Source organism: Amborella trichopoda, chromosome 4 (assembly GCF_054954075.1).
Source record: "Amborella trichopoda isolate Santa Cruz 75 chromosome 4, AtrichopodaSantaCruz75HAP2 v2.0, whole genome shotgun sequence".
NCBI lineage: Eukaryota > Viridiplantae > Streptophyta > Magnoliopsida > Amborellales > Amborellaceae > Amborella > Amborella trichopoda.
In genome coordinates this window covers 12,392,301-12,409,510 of record NC_142339.1, presented here as the reverse complement: position 1 = coordinate 12,409,510, position 17,210 = coordinate 12,392,301, and the positions used below count along the sequence as shown (strand labels likewise).

The 17,210-nt window shown below is 36.9% G+C and overlaps 1 protein-coding gene and 1 long non-coding RNA gene across 12 annotated transcripts in view; one reads left to right on the top strand and one right to left on the bottom strand.

The window, feature by feature from the left end:
• LOC18423183 (uncharacterized) overlaps window positions 1-3,992 on the top strand; it is a 28,551-nt gene extending 24,559 nt beyond the window's left edge. For 10 of the 11 annotated variants that reach the window (XR_016053222.1, XR_016053218.1, XR_016053219.1 and 7 more), the window contains one exon: window positions 3,524-3,992. Coding sequence is in view for 3 of the 11 variants with exons in the window: in XM_020672534.2 (XP_020528193.1) it covers window positions 3,524-3,868 (345 nt within the window). In the remaining 8 variants the exon portion in view is untranslated. Of the gene's footprint in view, window positions 1-939; window positions 1,098-3,523 lie in introns of those variants that run through there. The other variant, XR_016053214.1, reaches the window with a different exon arrangement.
• An 11,065-nt stretch (window positions 3,993-15,057) lies between these two features.
• LOC148782300 (uncharacterized) lies at window positions 15,058-16,952 on the bottom strand. The gene is made up of 4 exons (XR_016054757.1): window positions 16,462-16,952; window positions 16,190-16,321; window positions 15,961-16,077; window positions 15,058-15,871 (listed from the first exon to the last, which is right to left on the bottom strand). It is a non-coding gene; the product is annotated as an uncharacterized LOC148782300 (long non-coding RNA).
• Window positions 16,953-17,210: the final 258 nt, after the last annotated feature.

Below are 17,210 nucleotides of genomic sequence, written 5' to 3'. Positions count from 1 at the left end.
TCCATGTGTCATTTTTTTTTATTTGAATAATAGCCACCATGAGACACCTCACTCTAATCATGAGATATGTATCTCGATTGTAGTATTGCCACTACTGTAAGATTCACGTATTTCTGTATTTAATTGTATTTTGTCCGTCTGAACACTATCTATTCATGTGAAATGATTATTTGCGTATTTGCATTCCCATAAATTATGAGAATTCCGTATTTAATTTTGAGTTCTCATAAGAGTTTTTCTATTGATATTAGACTGTCTATCATGTTTTATTTCAAGAATGTCTTTTCAAACTACTACCTTTCTGAAATTATTACCCAAAATGTTTGACTGGCGACTTGTAGATATTTCAATGAAAGTGATTATTATGAAATGATTCATGTGAATTCACGTTAAGGATTTCAATGATGTTTTAAATATACGATATTGTTGCTTTATGATGTTTAAAGAGTTCCAGAGATAATTTACGTATAAGTAGACCTACCTGGTACGCCAGTAGGGATAAAGTGGACTCATCCGGTACGCCGGTGAGGTATGATTGGACCTGCAGGTATTAAGTGAACCTATCCAGTACGTCGGTAGGGATTAAGTGGATTCATCCGGTACGCTGGTGAGGTATGATTGGACCTGCAGGGATGAAGTGGACCCATCCAGGACGCTAGTGGGATATATAGGTTACCTACTTGGGACGCCAGTAGGGTATTTTGTGAAATCTCTTGTATTATGCATTTTTGTCAAAGTATTTGTATGCAGCTCAATGCTTGGGATTATATTAAATTGTGTGTTTCTGAACTTAAAACTGTTCTTCATCTATGTTCCTCTTCGTATTGTTTTAATATGAAGTCTTTTAAAAACTATTACATTTTCCAATTATGAATTTGGGATAATGATGGCCACTTACTGAGTAGTCAAGCTCATCAAACTGTTGTGAATTCTTTTCAGAGTAATGACAGCCTTATCATGCGTTGTACAACAGGAGTAGCTTCGAAGAAATTGTACTCAAGATCAAATATTTTTGTAATTTTTGTTCTATCAAAATTGTAAATGTATGAACCTTCATGCTAACACAAGTTAAAAGTGTACTTTGTACAGTTGGGAAACTTCTGAATGAACCTTCCTGTTAATATTGGTTGTGAGTAGAACTTGTACAAATTTTTAGAAATGGAAAAATTCGTTTTGGTGCAATACATAAGTAGAAATTCTGAATATTGTTATATATATATATATATAAGAATAGTATGTCTCACCGCAAGAATGTTAGTAAATTTGGGGTGTGATACCTTGAATTAGATTTCATCCTAGATCAGGGAACCGAATCCTCTTTTGGTTGATCTATGTCTGGGTCACACCCCTCTTAGAGACAAACATCTTGATCTCTACCATCTTGCTAGAGATCAAGGGACAACAACAGCCCAAGAAATGCTGTTGACTGGGATCCCTCGCACTTGGAACCTAGTCTTTAGGAGAACTCTCAATGACCTAGAGCTTTCAAGTTTCGCCTCTCTATCGGTAGAACTACAAGCCTGCTTCTTAGCTCTTGCGGTCAACGATCGCTTCATCTGGATGACTCCTAGTAGTGGCTCCTTCACGGTGTCCTCCTTTTATCGTAGCCTGTCGCTACCTCCCACATTTCCCCTAGCACCCACATCTATTGCGGCCCAGGCCTGGGATTTCTTAGCTCCCCCAAATATTAAGATTTTTTTGTGGTTGGCCCTCTTCAAGGGAGTACTGACTGTTGATCAGCTCCAAAGACGTGGCATCCCACTTCCCAATCGTTGTGTCTTGTGTCTAGCCGAGGAGGAAACTGATAATCACCTCTTTTTACACTGTCCCTACGCCTTCAATTTTTGGGTAGCAGTCCTCATGTTGTTCAACGTCGAATGGGTACTGCCTGCAGAAGTGACTTTGATTCTCTCCTCCATCAAGCCTTTTCCTTGTCCCAATTAAAGGATTATCCTCTGGAAATCAGCGGTGGCTGCATCCATGTGGGCCTTATGAATTGAGCGTAACCACAGGATTTTCAGGGGGAGTACTCCCCTTGGTCCAAAATCTTCAACAAGCTCAAATCTACCATCATCTTCTAGGCCACAAATCACCCTCGATTCAAAGGCATCCCGACCTCGGCCTTTCACCAATGTTGGAGTAATGTCGTTCGACATCACTGCTCTCGCCCTTCCAGGTCTTCTCTTTGGAAGCCAGCTCCCCAGGGGATGCTTAAACTCAACATCGACGGATGTTCCCTCGGCAACCTAGGGCCGTCAGGAATTGGAGCCATCCTTAGAGACCACCTCGGCTCTACTGTGGCTTCAGTTTCCAAACACATTGGCCATAAAGACTCGATGTAGGCCGAGGTGATAGCCCTTCTAGAAGGCTTACAACTCATCCAACATTTCAACTTGCCCTCTCTCATCGTAGCGGGTGACTCCAGGAACACCTGGGCTCACAATCCTACAACCTCCCCCCCTGGTTTTTGGCTCATACAGTTGATCAGATTCTTTACCTCCGCAAGAATACGTTTGTCGTGTGGACACATATTTGGAGGGAAGGAAACCAGGAAGCTGATACCCTTGCAAAAGAAGCAGCGGAGATGACTGGAAACTAGAAGGCTTTCCCTCTTTTTTGTTTTTTTTTCTTTTTCTACTCTTTTTGTATGGTGGTTCGGCTTCTTTTCTTAGGTTGCTGTCCCTTAACACTAACTTCTCGAAGGAGCCTCGATCCCACTTTCTCTCCTTTCTTCTCTCCTTGAGCTCATTTTTGGTGGTTCGTCAAGGCTTTTGTACACTCTTTTCTTAATTAAAGGTTAACATTATAAATAAAAAAAAACACTGAAAATGAAGAGATATCAATCATTTGAAATAGAAAAACTCTTTAGCTCTCTAACCTTAGAAGCATCTCTTTAATAAGAGAGCTAGCTTCCAGACAACTATAATTTTCTTTGCTTTTCATCTACTTTCTGTCTTTACACTAGTACATTTACTCGCTGACCTCAATAAAATGGTTCAAATTAGTGAGTTTAGCATCTTTTTGTATTAGCACAAATACCATTCTTTGGTGGAGGAAAAAAATCACAAGATGAATGTTTTCAAAAAAGTAAAAATGGATTTAAGTACCTAAATACCTAGATCTATGTTCTGAAAATTGGAGGGCTTGTATGAAATCCTTGGGCTTGATTCTTTTTAGGCTGATTCAACGTCTCTATTCAACTTTTTTCTTTTAAAGGGTGGTTCGTAGGTTGAATAGGTCACAACCACAATATTTGTGGCCCCAAAAAATACTCCTACCTAGGTTTTTGCCCAGGGTAGCAAATGTACATTTGCTCCTTGATGAGCATATGATCTTCAGTTTGTGTGCGTGGGTGTGTGTGTTGAATCGGTGACTTGAGGCTATTCTTACATTAAGAATGAAGATAACAGCTTATTTTTATAAGAGAGGTGTATTTGGGTCTTACAAATTAGTGATTTTCTAGTGAAAATCGATAGACCTTACGACATTATTAGATATTTAATATTTCATATGAACAATGCAGCTATATGTGTGGGACCAATCAACATATATACCCATTCTTGTGAAGAACATGGCTGCAGAACTATTATTTTGCAACATTTCTGCAGAGAAGGTTTCTTTAAGTTTTGATCAATACCAGAAGCCCATGAGTATATGCAACCCTCATCTTGCAAAGAATTCAACTCAAGGCTCTGCAAGTTGCAACGGCTCAAACCTTTACAGAATATGGTTGATTTTACTCAAAATGTTGCTCAGGCAGGGGAAGAACAGCCCATTCAAGTTCGAAGTTCTTGTACATTGCTCCAAAGATCAGGGTGATGATAAATTTGAGCTGATCTCATTTAGTGCCCACAAAAGAATGCAGTAAGTTTGTTTTTGGTTCATAGCCGTGAATTTTGTACGTGTTCATTTGCTTTCAAATGATAGGAAACATTGGCTTATGAGGAATCAAATAATATATAATGATATCTACCGGAAAGTGTTGGTTATTTTAGAGTTAAGACTATAATTGAAGCCGACACATACTCTGCACCCGTTGGAATATACTGTGTGATTACTCCCTCGGGTGAAAGACCTATGCAGGAGCATTTTTTTCAATCTTAAGGATCAATCTAAGAGTCACCAAACAGTTTTCCACAATGGGGAATTTTAACTTTTAACCCCCCCCAGTAATGAATATTTTACCTTTCAACCGCCTTTTTTTTTTTTTCCCTAGGGGCAATAGAATCTTCCAAAATATTTCACTCCACCCCCTTCTTAAATGCCCAATCCCTTTTTTGTTTTTCTTAAAATTACATTTATGAATACTAACATGTCGTTTTCTGTTTTTCAAGTCTACGTCTTTTGCTCTCTCAAAGTACCGGTCGTTGTCCCCCCTTCCAACCCATAGTTTTCTTTTTTGGTGGAGATTTTGTTGCAGAAAATCAAGTTAAGAGGCTTGTTTGTAATATTGGTAAGAAGACTCCAAAAGAATAAAAAAGAAACAAAAGAGAAATTGAGCCAATATAATCATCATCACAAAGCTTTATTCCAACTATTTGGGGTCGGTTAATCTTAGTTTGCTATTATGCTCTTACTTTCAGTGAGGTTAATGAGTTCTTATATCGTTTTTCACTACTTCTAACCATGTCATTTTGAGTCTACCTCCCGCTTTTTTAGAGCTTTCTACTTGAACTAACTTGAACTTCCTAATAGGTTATGTATTGGGTTTGTGTTGCACATTGTTAGCCCACTTACGTCTACTTCTTTTCATCTTATTGCCTATTTGAGTCATACCAAAGTTCTCGAGAAAGTATTAATTTCAAATTTTATCCCTTCTTATCTTGTCGATCATCTATGTCAACATCTTCATCTCTACTACACATCCCATGGTATGTTGTTTTTTGTTCGCTTACCATTCCGGCTCATAAAAGCAACGTTGGTTTCATAGCTGGTCTATAGAACTATCGTTTCAGCTTCATCGGTGTGCGGCGATCACATAAAATTTCAGTTGCACATTTCACTTTGCCCATCTAGCTCTAATTTTTTCAAATATCTGAATTTTTTTGGATTATCGACCCAAGATATCAAAAGTGCAATCTTTTTTGTATTTCTTGAGCGTCAATCATAACTACTTCGTCTCTACTCCTATTATTACTAAACTTGCATTCCATTTACTTTGTCTTAGTCTGGATAGTTTCAAAACTTTTAGATTTTAAAGCATCGTTCCAAAATTTTAATTTTGTATTGACGTTGCTTTGAGTCTCGTCAATCAAAACCATGTCATCTGCGAGCAATCTACGCCACGGTATTTCATCTTGTAGGTGCCTAGTTAAATCGTTAATAAATAATACAACGAGGTATGGGGTCAATGTTGATTGTAGACCTATTGTTATTGAAAATTCACTCCTCTTTACTAGTTAGCGTTCTCTTGTACGTCTCTCACCAAGTTGAAATAGTATCAGGAGACTCTTTTCTTTTCGAACGCCCACCTAATTAAATCTCAAGGTACTTTGTCATAAGCTTTATCTAGATCAATAAGGACCATGTGGATATATTTTTCCTTTGCCGTAGACTTATCAATCAAATGCTTAAATAGCAAACTAGTGTTAATTGTTGACCTCCTTGGCATAAAACCGAATTAATTTTTTGATACACTTGGTTCGTGCCTTAGTCGTTGCTCGATCACTCTCTCCCACAAGTTCATAATGTGGCTCATAAATTAGATCCCTAGATAGTATGCACAATTTTGTATGCTTTATTTATTCTTGTAAATAGAAACTATAATAGTTTCCCTCTGTTCCTCTGTTCTCAACACCTTGTTGAATAGCTTGATCAGCTATTAAATGTCAATCTCTCATGTGTTTCTATTATATTCGTCATTCAATAAATTTTTTAAATACGTTCTTCATCTTTCTTTGACGTCTTCATCATTCACCAAGACCTTTTGCTCTTCACTTTTAATGCATTTAATATGGTTTAGATCGGTATATTTTTTTCTCTCTTATTTTTGCTAATTCGAAAACATTTTTTTCACATTTTCTTGTTTTCAGATTACTTTATAGATTATCGCATGCTTTAAAGTTTATCCTTACTATTTGTTTAATACTCTTTTTTAGTATTTTTATATTCTTCTAAGTTTTGATCATTTCTATTTCATTGCTAAGTTTTATAATGTGATCTTTTTTTTGCTAATGGCCTTTTGAACATCATCACTCCACCATCAATTTCCTTACTAGAATTTCTTTTCCATCTAGTTTCTACTAAAGTTTCTTTTGTCATTTTCTTATTACAGTCAGCCATCTCATTTCACCTAGTGTTGACCTCATGTTCAGAGTTCTATTTTTCTTCTTTAACTAATTTGTTTTTAAATAACTCTACTTTATGATTTTTAAAATTCCATCGCATGTTCTTAGGCACATATTAATTTCACCCATTCTCTTGCATCTCGTTATGCATACGTCCATAACCACAAGCCTATATTGTGTACTCAAACTCTCTCCTGAGATAACTTTACAGTCTTTACATTATAGTCGGTTTACCTTTTTAACTAGAAAGAAGACTATTTGGCTTTAATATGATCCACTTTCAAAGGTTATTAAATATTCATATCGTTTTTTAAAGTAATTGTTTGCTATTGCTAGGTTGAAGATCATAGCAAAATTTAGAATAATCTCATCTATCTCATATCTTTCACCAAACCTATTCCACATGCACGCTTTCATATCCTCTCATATCTTTCCCTACATGACTACTTAAGCCACCTCCTAATAATGTCCTCTCTCCGTTCGGAATGTTTTGGACTAAGTCCATTCATGTCATCCTGGAAGTATCTTTGAACTCTATCCCTTGTCCTACTTGTAGTGCATAAGCACTAATTACATTAATTATCTTTTCTTCTAAAATAAGTTTAATTAATAGGAGCTTGTTATCTATTATCTTGACATGAACTACTTTATCTTTTAAATCTTAGCTTACTATTATACTTGTTATTTTTATTATTATATTTTTTATATATCAAAGTCTATACTCATCTATTTCTTTAGCTTTTTTCCCTTTCCACCTAGTTTCTTGTAAACAAGCTATGTTTACTTTGCTTCGTCTCATCGTATTCACTAGCTCCATACTCTTATTTGTAAGCTTTCCTATATTCTATGTGGTTAAATGAATCATATTTTTTTAGACTGGCTTATTTACCCTTGCTCGTCTAGAATGTGGAGGGAACCCCTGCATTTTTTTCACCATAACCTGACAATGTCGTGGCACGTCGCTTCTGGGAAACACCCTTGCCATCCCTTGCTCATTTCTTACTCTACCCATGTTTTAATATAATGCTTTGCTTACAAGAAATGCCCTAACATAAACATATCACATATATTCAGGATTCATGAATGTTTTGGCAAGGTTTTACGTTAGCTGCCTACCTACCACAATCTAGCCCTTTTATTCGGGCTTGAGACATGTTAAGGGAAAGTTCAAAAGTCCTCACCCTCAAAAGTAGAGCCCATAGATTTAGTGGAAAAGACACCGTTAAAAGGCTCCCAAAACTGAAGGTTTATGTGTATTTTTCTGTGGTTTGTTTCTTGATTGAATGGATAAGGGTCTTGTTGATGGGTATTGAAGGAAATTAGGGGTCCTTGGTGAGGAATTTCTAATGGAGGAAGTTGGGGCTTTATGCAAACTTGGGTCCTTGGCTTTCACGTGCTTTAGGCGAAATTGGGTCTCTGGTTTTTTATTTTTTAATCTTTGACGAATTTAGGATTTTGTGCGCGGTTGGAATCTGGCCCTCTGGAACATTGAGCTCACTTTCTATTTAAAATGTTAGAAGTTTGAACCTTGAAACATCAATATTGGCCTATCAAACAGTTCTCTCTCTCTCTCTCATTTATCTTTTGCATCATTGGGAGCTACATGTTTATTGTAACACTAGTATTGGTCTCCCAATCTCAATCTCTGTCTCTCTGGTTTTCTCTTGCATCACTAAGAGCTCCATCTCTCTCGCTCTCATTTTCTCGTGCATCGTTACATCTTTCTCTGTCTTTGATTTTTCTTTTGCATCTTTGGGAGATAAATGTCCAAAGTGCAATTTTTGGCAAGCATGTTAATGGCAAATGCCATTACGTTCAGCAGATGAACCCATGTCCACAGTGATTCTTGCTAGAGGTAGGGGCTCCAAGACTGAGTTTCTTTCTCTTTCTATAATCTTGAGTGGATTATGTTCTAAAAATCGCCCAATGAGAGTGAATGAGAACAATGTAAAAGAAAAAATGAGCGGAGTTTCTCTTTTCTTTGTTTTGTGTCAGGATGAGGGTTGCTGAGTAACAGACACAGAGATTGTGTGATGGATAGGTTTATAAAAATTGACAGGAACACATCAATTTTATATGGGTAATTTTAGGGAAAATAAAAAGAAAAAGGTTTTGACACGTGCGGAAGGGACGGGGGTGAAATTTTTTGGGAACTTCCGATTATGCAAGAAGCCCTAAGAAAGGGAAAAAAAGAGAGAGATAATTTTCAAAATAAAAATAAAAATAGATATTTAATTTTTCAACACTTGAATCTTACCCTCTGAAATTGGTTGTTGTTTTCTTTTCAATTTTTGAGATGCAGTTTTGGAATGTTTTTATTTTGTTTTTGAGGTTAGCCACTAGGTTGAAGAGGTTACATTATGGGTCCTAAACATACTCCTAGATTCGGTTTTAATGAAGGGAGTAACTTTAAAAACGCGGGTGTTTCGCCTAAACTTGTACTAAATAGAAATTGAAAGTAAATACGACCCCAATCAAAAATTTGGGAAGCACACTAAGGAGCAAGCTCACTTAAGGTTTTCACGAAGAAATCAAGAACTTCAAATAAAATGAGTTCAAGAAGAGTTCCAAGTGCTTATAAGCACATTTGTTCATTTATATACAATGTTTATACAAGGAAGGAAAACACTTTATCTCGGGGTCACGAAGTCGTACGAGGACCTAAGAAAGAAGATCGATTACAAATATCAGACTTGGGAATCTACATAGACTCCACATACCTTGCTTATAGAGTTGGGGAATCAAGTCGGTTTTCTCTTTATAGAATGTTGAACTTTAAAGGAGAGTAGGTGAACTCCCGAAAAATTCAAGGCATTGAAAGGAACTTCATTGGATTGTAAATTGTAAAGAGCTAAGGTTTTTTTAGAACGATTATCTCCATGGCTATGAAACCATAATGTATAGAGGGATGGGAGGATGTCGTTTTAACGTTCACCTTCCCTTCATGGAATCTCCAAGAAGTGGTTTTTAATAATTGGGAGATGAGGAGTTATCTATTATACCTAGGAAAAATGATTTTCTCTCTAAAAAACTTTTTAAAGATAAATACTAATTAATACATAGTATTTTTTAAAATATTAATTAGATTAAAAAAAATGTGGTACAAGTGAGGCCATAGGGCTACATACACATATCAACATCTCCCACTTGGCCATGAGGGTTGAATACATTGATATACTATAAAGTTTGTTCCACTTAGAGGTTTAATCTTTATAATGGGGCTTTTTTCACGCTAGTACGATTATACATCTCATGACATAAAAAATCATCGACAATTATGTCATGGGGTTTTTCATGTTAATGTTGTTTTTACTTTCATGACCAAGACATTAAAGAAAAAAATATCTCTTTTGGGAGTTCTTGACTTAGATGTTCCTAAATCCCATTAAAGTTACATGTTTTGAAACTATTTTTGCATTTAATCCATTGTTTAAAGAGTCTGCAATTATATTTGATGATGACAAATAACTTATAGTTATTTGATTATTTTCCATAATATCATATTATTTTCCATAATATCATAAATATATTGATAACCAATTTTAATATGCATACCCTTAGAGATATAAGCTCCATTTCTAATTAATGAGATGTCAATCTGATTATCAAGAAAATTTCAACTGGTCTGTCAGCTATATGCAACTTTAAGTCATTTATGAAGCGTTTAATCTAGACAACATAAGTTGTAGCAATACTGCAAGCAATATACTCGGCTGTCACATTATACCGAGCTACACTACCTTGTTTCTTGTTTGACCAATAAACACATTCACCTCTTACGAGGAATAAAAGCCCTAGGGTTGATATTCTATCATCTAGGTCTCTTGTAAAGTCTGCATCAGAGTACCCAATAACCTCTACATTATCAGTATGTGAGTATAATTTGTAGTTCTTAGTTTTCTGAATATATAAGAGTATTTTTTTACAGCTTGCTAATGAACCATTTAAGGATTATTCTAAAATCCACTGACAAGGCCATATGCATGGTTAAAAAGGCTCGAGCATATGGAATTCTTTCCATTTCAGTTTTGTCATTGTTATTTAATGGGCACTTTTTCTTTTTGACAATTTTAAGCTTTTACAAGTGGGTATATCTATGGGCTTATAATTTTCCATCTTAAATGCCTTTAAAATATTTTCTAGATAATTTTCTTGAGATAAACATAGGAGTCTCGAACTTCTATCTCTTGTTATCGTAATGGCTAGTACTACATATCAGGCTTCTCCTATATCTTTCATCTCAAAGTAGGAACTTAGCCATGATTTGGTATTTAATTATGCCAATATCATTACCAGCTAGCAAAATATCATCTGCATATAATGATAAGATAACGAAATTGCTACCACTATTCCAAGCATATACGCAATTATCTAATTTATTGGCCACATAACCAATTTCAGTGATTGTGTTATAAAATGTAAAGGACCACTGCCTAAAAGACTTTTTAAGTTCATATAAATATTTTTTAATTTTGTATACTTTGTCTTATTAGCTTTTAATTATATAACCTTCTAATTATATCATGTATATATCTTTTTTTAATTTTCCATTCAAGAACATCAATTTAAAATAATTATATATCATAATATGCAACTAACGTTAGGATGATCTTATGAAAATTTTACTACTGGAGAATAGGTCTTTAAATAATTCTGATAAATCATTTAGCTACCAACCTCGTTTTATATTTATCTATAGATCTATTTGCATTAAGGTTTTTTGTTAGGACCCATTTGCAACTAATGACATTTCTATCTTTAGGAAGGTCAATCAACTCCCAAACTTGATTCCTTTTAAGTTCACCACCTATGACTTGAGTCCACTCAATTGAGTCATGTGAGCTAATAGCTTCACTGCTGTTTTGAGGTTCATTTATTGTATCCTCACTCATGGGAGAATAATTTTTTGCATTCATAAACACCTAAAGATTTTCTTAAATGGTAGGTGGGGCTCTAGTTCTTAGGTTTATCTAGTATACTAGTTTCAATTGAATCATTCTCATCAATTGTATAGGGAGGTTGAGAAACAGGGTCTTCGAGACCCTAACCTTTTATCAATTTTATGTAAGTCAATAAGCTTATTTAAAATATGTTCATCCTCTATATTTTCTTAGAAATGAGCATCACAACTCTGTATTAAGGATCTAGTATCATGGTTATAGAATCTATATCTGTTAAAATTTTCTGAATAACCTATAAAGGAGCATTTGATAGATTTATTTTGTAGTTTATCTTTATTTTGTGGTGGTATAAGCACATATACCCAAAAACCCCAAGCTTTCAAGTTAGTAAGGTTAGGTTTTCTACCAGTGTGTGTATATATATATATATATATATATATATATATGTAGGAAAACTCTTCCCAACACCTATGGCGAAAATGAATAGTGACTTCATCTACCTTCATCACCATTCAAAGTTTATCATATGGTCACGATTGTCTGGTAGTATTTTATATTTCATTTTTTTTACAAATCGGAATGATCTGAAAATTCGAGTGTGTGTAGATATTAGTGAGGCGCACCTAATAAAAATATAAAAAAAATAACTCGTGAAAACAAATTGACCAAAATACCTCTAAAATATTTCAGGGGTATTTTGGTCAATATTTTCATGGAAAACACTTATATATGGAAAATACAACGCAACGTTTATAGGAAAAAATGAACAGTGATTTCGCCTACCCCCATCACCGTTCAAAGTTCATCGTGCGGTCACGATTGTCCAGTAGTGTTTCATTTTTCATTTTTCTTCTACAAATAGGAATACCTGAAATTTGGAACGTCTATTCATTAAAAATAGATGAATCTACGAAAAATATTAAACAAATATTTTATATGAAAAACATTGACCAAAATACCCTGAAAAGTTTTAGGGGTATTTTGGTCAATTTGTTTTTGTAGATAATTGTTTTATATTTTTATTAGATGCGTCTCAGTAATATATACATGCTCTCCAAATTTTAGGTCATTCCGATTAGTAGAAAAAAAATGAAAAATAAAACACTATCAGACGATCATGACCTTGCGATGAAATTTGGACGGTGATGAAGGTAGGAGAAATTACTATTCATTTTCTCCTATAGGCATTGGGAAGAATTTTCCTATATATATATATATATATATATATATATATATATATATATATATATATATATATATATATAAGATTATGTTAGTACATATGAGTATTCCTTTATTGTACTTATCTTCTTTGGATACTCATATACCCTTGTTTTATAATACAAAATATTCTGGATAAGGTATTTTTCATCATTAGTAGATGTAGGATAGATATTTTCTTAATAAACTAGTGATATGTATTAATGGTTAAAAAACAATCATTGCTCAATGTGAGTGATGTTATGATGGTGTCATCTTTTATTATAGTTAATAAATGTTATTTCGTTCTGTCATAAATTTATACTTTGCTCCTAAATAATTACTTAAAATACCCGTAAACAAAAAATTTCTATATTATTGGGTAAGCACATTAAATAAAGGACATAGTTTCTACTCTGCCAGCCTGCATATTGTAGAAATGCGGGCTTGACACAAAATATATATTTTAAATATGATTTGATCCTAATTTTTAGAGTATATAATCTTTAAAATGGAGATCATGAATATGAAAAACAAAAATGAAAATTGGAAATAATAATTATATTAAAATAACATTTGGACCACCTATTTGCATCCATCTTTAAGATGGATGCTTTATAACTCTAGACCCTATATTGTAGAAATGCAGTCCACCCCGCATGAAACAAATTTCCATAAGTAAATAGTCACATGTATGAGTACCCTAACTTAACGACCCAGTTATCACCTGTTCGTGATGGTCTTGGGACCGTGGGATCCGATGATTGAGGTTATCTTCAATGACTTCAATGGCCATGTAGTAGGCCTTCTCCTTCCTCTTTCGCTCAGTTGCTGCTTGCAATGGGTAAAAGGGATTTTCCTTAAGAAGGTCGAGGGGTTTGGGTACCGTAGGTGCCTTGCTCTTCTTCTTCGAGGGAATCTTCACACCCTTATTGTGTTGGGTCTTTAGATTGCAGTATACCCTCTCCCTGAACTTGAATTGAGAGTCGGTTTCTAGGCGGTTTGCCCTTCTTATGCAAGTTAGGGTCACTTCCATGTGCTTGGGGAGGGTATGGTGAGTTAGGGGAGAAGGCTTTGTTGCCGTCTTGGTTGGCCCCTATTTGGTGGGAAAAAAAAGGGATGGCTCGAACTTCTTGAGAAGAGGGGCTTTACACCAAGCTCGTCCTCGAAGGCCACCAAGTGCGTTGGACATTGGGGGGTTTTGAGAAGGGTACTTGGTGGGAAGGTCTAGGAGTACCATGTGGTGAGGGGTTTAAGTGGAGCAGAAGGGTTATGAGGGGGAGAGAGTGCAAACCACCGACCTTTGCCCTCAAAGCTCAGGACATTATCAAGTCCGTGTGTGTGTGCATGGCTTGAGAGGGTGTTTCAAGTGGCTTTACGGTCGACCTGACTTGGGGCAAAGGGTTCAACTCTGGAAATTACGGCCTTGCTTGGAGCGTGTGTGAGGTAGTAGCCTTGTGAATATTGCTCAAAGCGTGAGCATGCATGTGCATTTGTAACCAATGAGCGGGTCACCGATCGTGTGCTCATTTGGGCATGGCCTTTCGGCTACCCCGAGTAGTGTCAGTGTCATGCAACATGGAGGGCGAGGTGGCTTTTGGGCCGCCCTTCAGTGTGGGGCTGAGTCCTAAGAGGCCTAGCACGTGTGAGTGAGTCGGGCTGACCCTAGGCTTTCCTCGAGATATGGGACCAGCGAGTGGACCGCTAATCCTTGAAGGTGTGTGTGAGGGAGGGGCGCTAAGGCCTCCCTTTCGTGTTGAACTAACAAGAAAATTGCTAGTTCGAGATGAGTGGGTGTGTGGAGTGGCTTTGTGGCGACCCAATCGTGATGAGTTGGTAAACAAACCACTAGTTTGATGTGTGTAAGGGGCGGTGGCATATAAAATGCCGACACGCACATGTGACAACGGCAGGCAAACTATCGATTGTGAGAGGAAGAGGGGTGGCCTTTCGGCTGCCCCGAGCATTAGGATTGGAGGGTGAACCACCAGTAACAAGGTGAATGCAACTTTTCAACAAAAAAAAACAAGGTGAATGGAAAGGGAGGTGGCCTTTAGCCACCGATGCAAGTGACACCAATGGCGTGGCCATTGATGCCAGTAGGTTGGGAAGATGGGACTTTTAGTTCCCTTCTCACCTGAGACTGGGCCAGAGCCCAGGAGCATGCAGTCCGGTTTTGTACGTAGAAGGAAAGTGAGAAGCAAGGTTTTTGAAATCCCATTCCTGGAGGACTAGTGGACAGGTGTGGAGATAATGAAATCCCCGACTTGAAAGTAGGAGTTAAATAACTCCGAAGCCATATTATTATGTGTGTTAGGTGAAGCGAAGCAGACCGACTTGGGGGTGGCGTGTCCCCAGTGGAGTCGCCAACTGGTCGCCTCTCGATTTCATCGCTCCCAGGGACCCTGTCCTTTCAAATACAAATTTGAGTCTATTTACATCAAAATAGACATTATATTGTAGCTTGATACCTCTATAGTTTAAAACCAAGTCACCAACTACTTTAGCAAGTGCCTCAACCTCCTGATCTGCCTCACGAAAAAGATAGCTAAAAAGGTGGAAATCAAGATCACGCCATGGTTAAATTCAAGTTTTTAATAAAATAGAGGTAGATTCAAGATCACAAATTCAACAAAATCGAGGTAGATTTTCAGAAAATCTCTATCAAGTTTTTTCTTATGTTAAAAAAGGATTTTATTTCCCACAAAATTGATTTACACATATAAATCCTTCCAAATACAAAATTGAGCCTATTTACATCAAAATAGACAGTGGATTCTACCCTGATAACCTCTATAGTTTAAAACCAAATCACCAACTACTGTGGCAAGTGCCTCAGCCTCTTGATTTGCCTCACGAAAAATTATGGCTAAAAAGTAACTTTCAAATCTAAGACAAATTTTTAGCACCAATGGACCACACTCCTTTCTTTACTTGGCTTTCGCTCCTCCCCCTAGGGGTCTACTCACCTGCCCGCTAGCAGTAACCACCAACAGCATAATATGACACATGAACTCTTTGGGGCCTGCCCTCTCTGCTATATGGAACTTGCTTCTTCAGTTGATGAATTCGTTGATGAATGAGCTAGCTATCGATTGATCAGTATCATAAAACTTCACAAAACACAATTCAGAGGTCAATCATCAAGAAAGATCCAAACGTAGATTCATTTTCAGCACGAGAGAACACATATACAAATCAAGAGCAAGGCTATATATAAATCCAAATGCATAGATCAAGGTTTGCATGGTTATATATAAATCCAAATGCATAGATCAAGGTTTGCATGGCTATATATAAATCCAAATGCACATATCAATTTCCAAAAATGAATCCACATTCAATTTGAATTTCAGAACAAATTATCACCATCGTGGAACTTGCAATTGAAACATGAAAAGAAAGAAAGCCGTGCAGCATATTCTAAAACCAGATCCGGTATTCTCCACTAAAAGCTAGTTGTCCATCTGCAACTTCGTGTCCCTGAAACCAAATCAAGAAAGCAGAAAGAAGTCAAAAAGCGAGGTTCATGGGCTAGAGTTTGGTCTCAAAGGAGAGGGTGAAATTGTGACCTTTCAAGCTCCAGGAAGCAAGGAAGCAAGGATTTCACTGAGGGTTACAATGATGGGTTTACTGCTCTTGTCCTTTTCCTCATTCTCCAAAGACGCAACGGTGTACTCATCCAAGACCTGAAAACCCCTTCCAATGAACCCAAGAACAAAAGAAATAAAGAAATAAAGGACTCAAAGTGAAACAGAAATACATAAAAACAATGAAATGGGATGGAGAGGAGAAGTGCACCGTTTGTGCAATTGCAGTAACAGTTTGCTTGTGTAAAATTTCAGAGTAGAGGTACAAGGGCCACAAAAGTGAGAAATTGAGATCCATGCCAAGCCATGTGGTGAGTGGGGAGTGTTCCTCTTGTCCCAAGCCCTAACAAACGTAAACCCGCAGCCCATCAATGAAAAAGAAAACCAGAAACAAAAAATAAGAAACAAGAAACCAAGGATTAATTTGCTCATGCTTCTTTATATGCAAAATAAGCGGCTATAGCAGCTTGGCTGGCCTCATACCCACGAATCATCCGAGCAAAGTGGAGGTGATAGTCTCCTTTCATCTTCAAATACTGAATCCGTGACACCCAATAGTTAACAAAAGAAGGGATGAGGTGTGAGTTAAGGAGCACCAGAATAGAGTTGAGCTCCGACTCTAGGCGATAGCGATAATCTCGAATAATGGTTGGACGGTGTGTGTCTAGCTCGCTGGCTTGAGATACAATGGTGGCACACAAAGACGACCACTGACAGTTGGTGAAGTTCTTGTAGGCCATCCAGAGCATTTCAAGCTCCTCTGGGTTAAGCACCACTCCATGCTCACAGCACATCAGGAGCGTCATGTACTCAACCATGTCGCTGTAGCGCTCGGCTACATCAGCTAATTTTGCCATACTTAGGTAGTAATCACGAAGGCAGTACTCACGAGTGCCTGAATCGTTTGCCATGGCTGGAGAAATCCAAGCTTGGCGAACTCTTATTGTAGAAATCAGGAAGATAGAATGCAGCTAGAGAGAGAGGATGGGTACAATACTAGGGAGAAAAATCGTTTCATGCGGCGAGGATCGCATTTTTACATTTGTGGTCCTTGAAGTATAAAGCATCCAACTTAAAGATTGTTCACGATGCAGATCGGGACGATCTCGAGATAAGATTCGACCAGATATGAACCACAAACTTGTTATTTTAAGAGTGATAGAGAGTGGGGACAATCAAATTTTGATCTAAGGCAAGATCTACATAGAAATGAGAAGATCTGCTCTCGGATC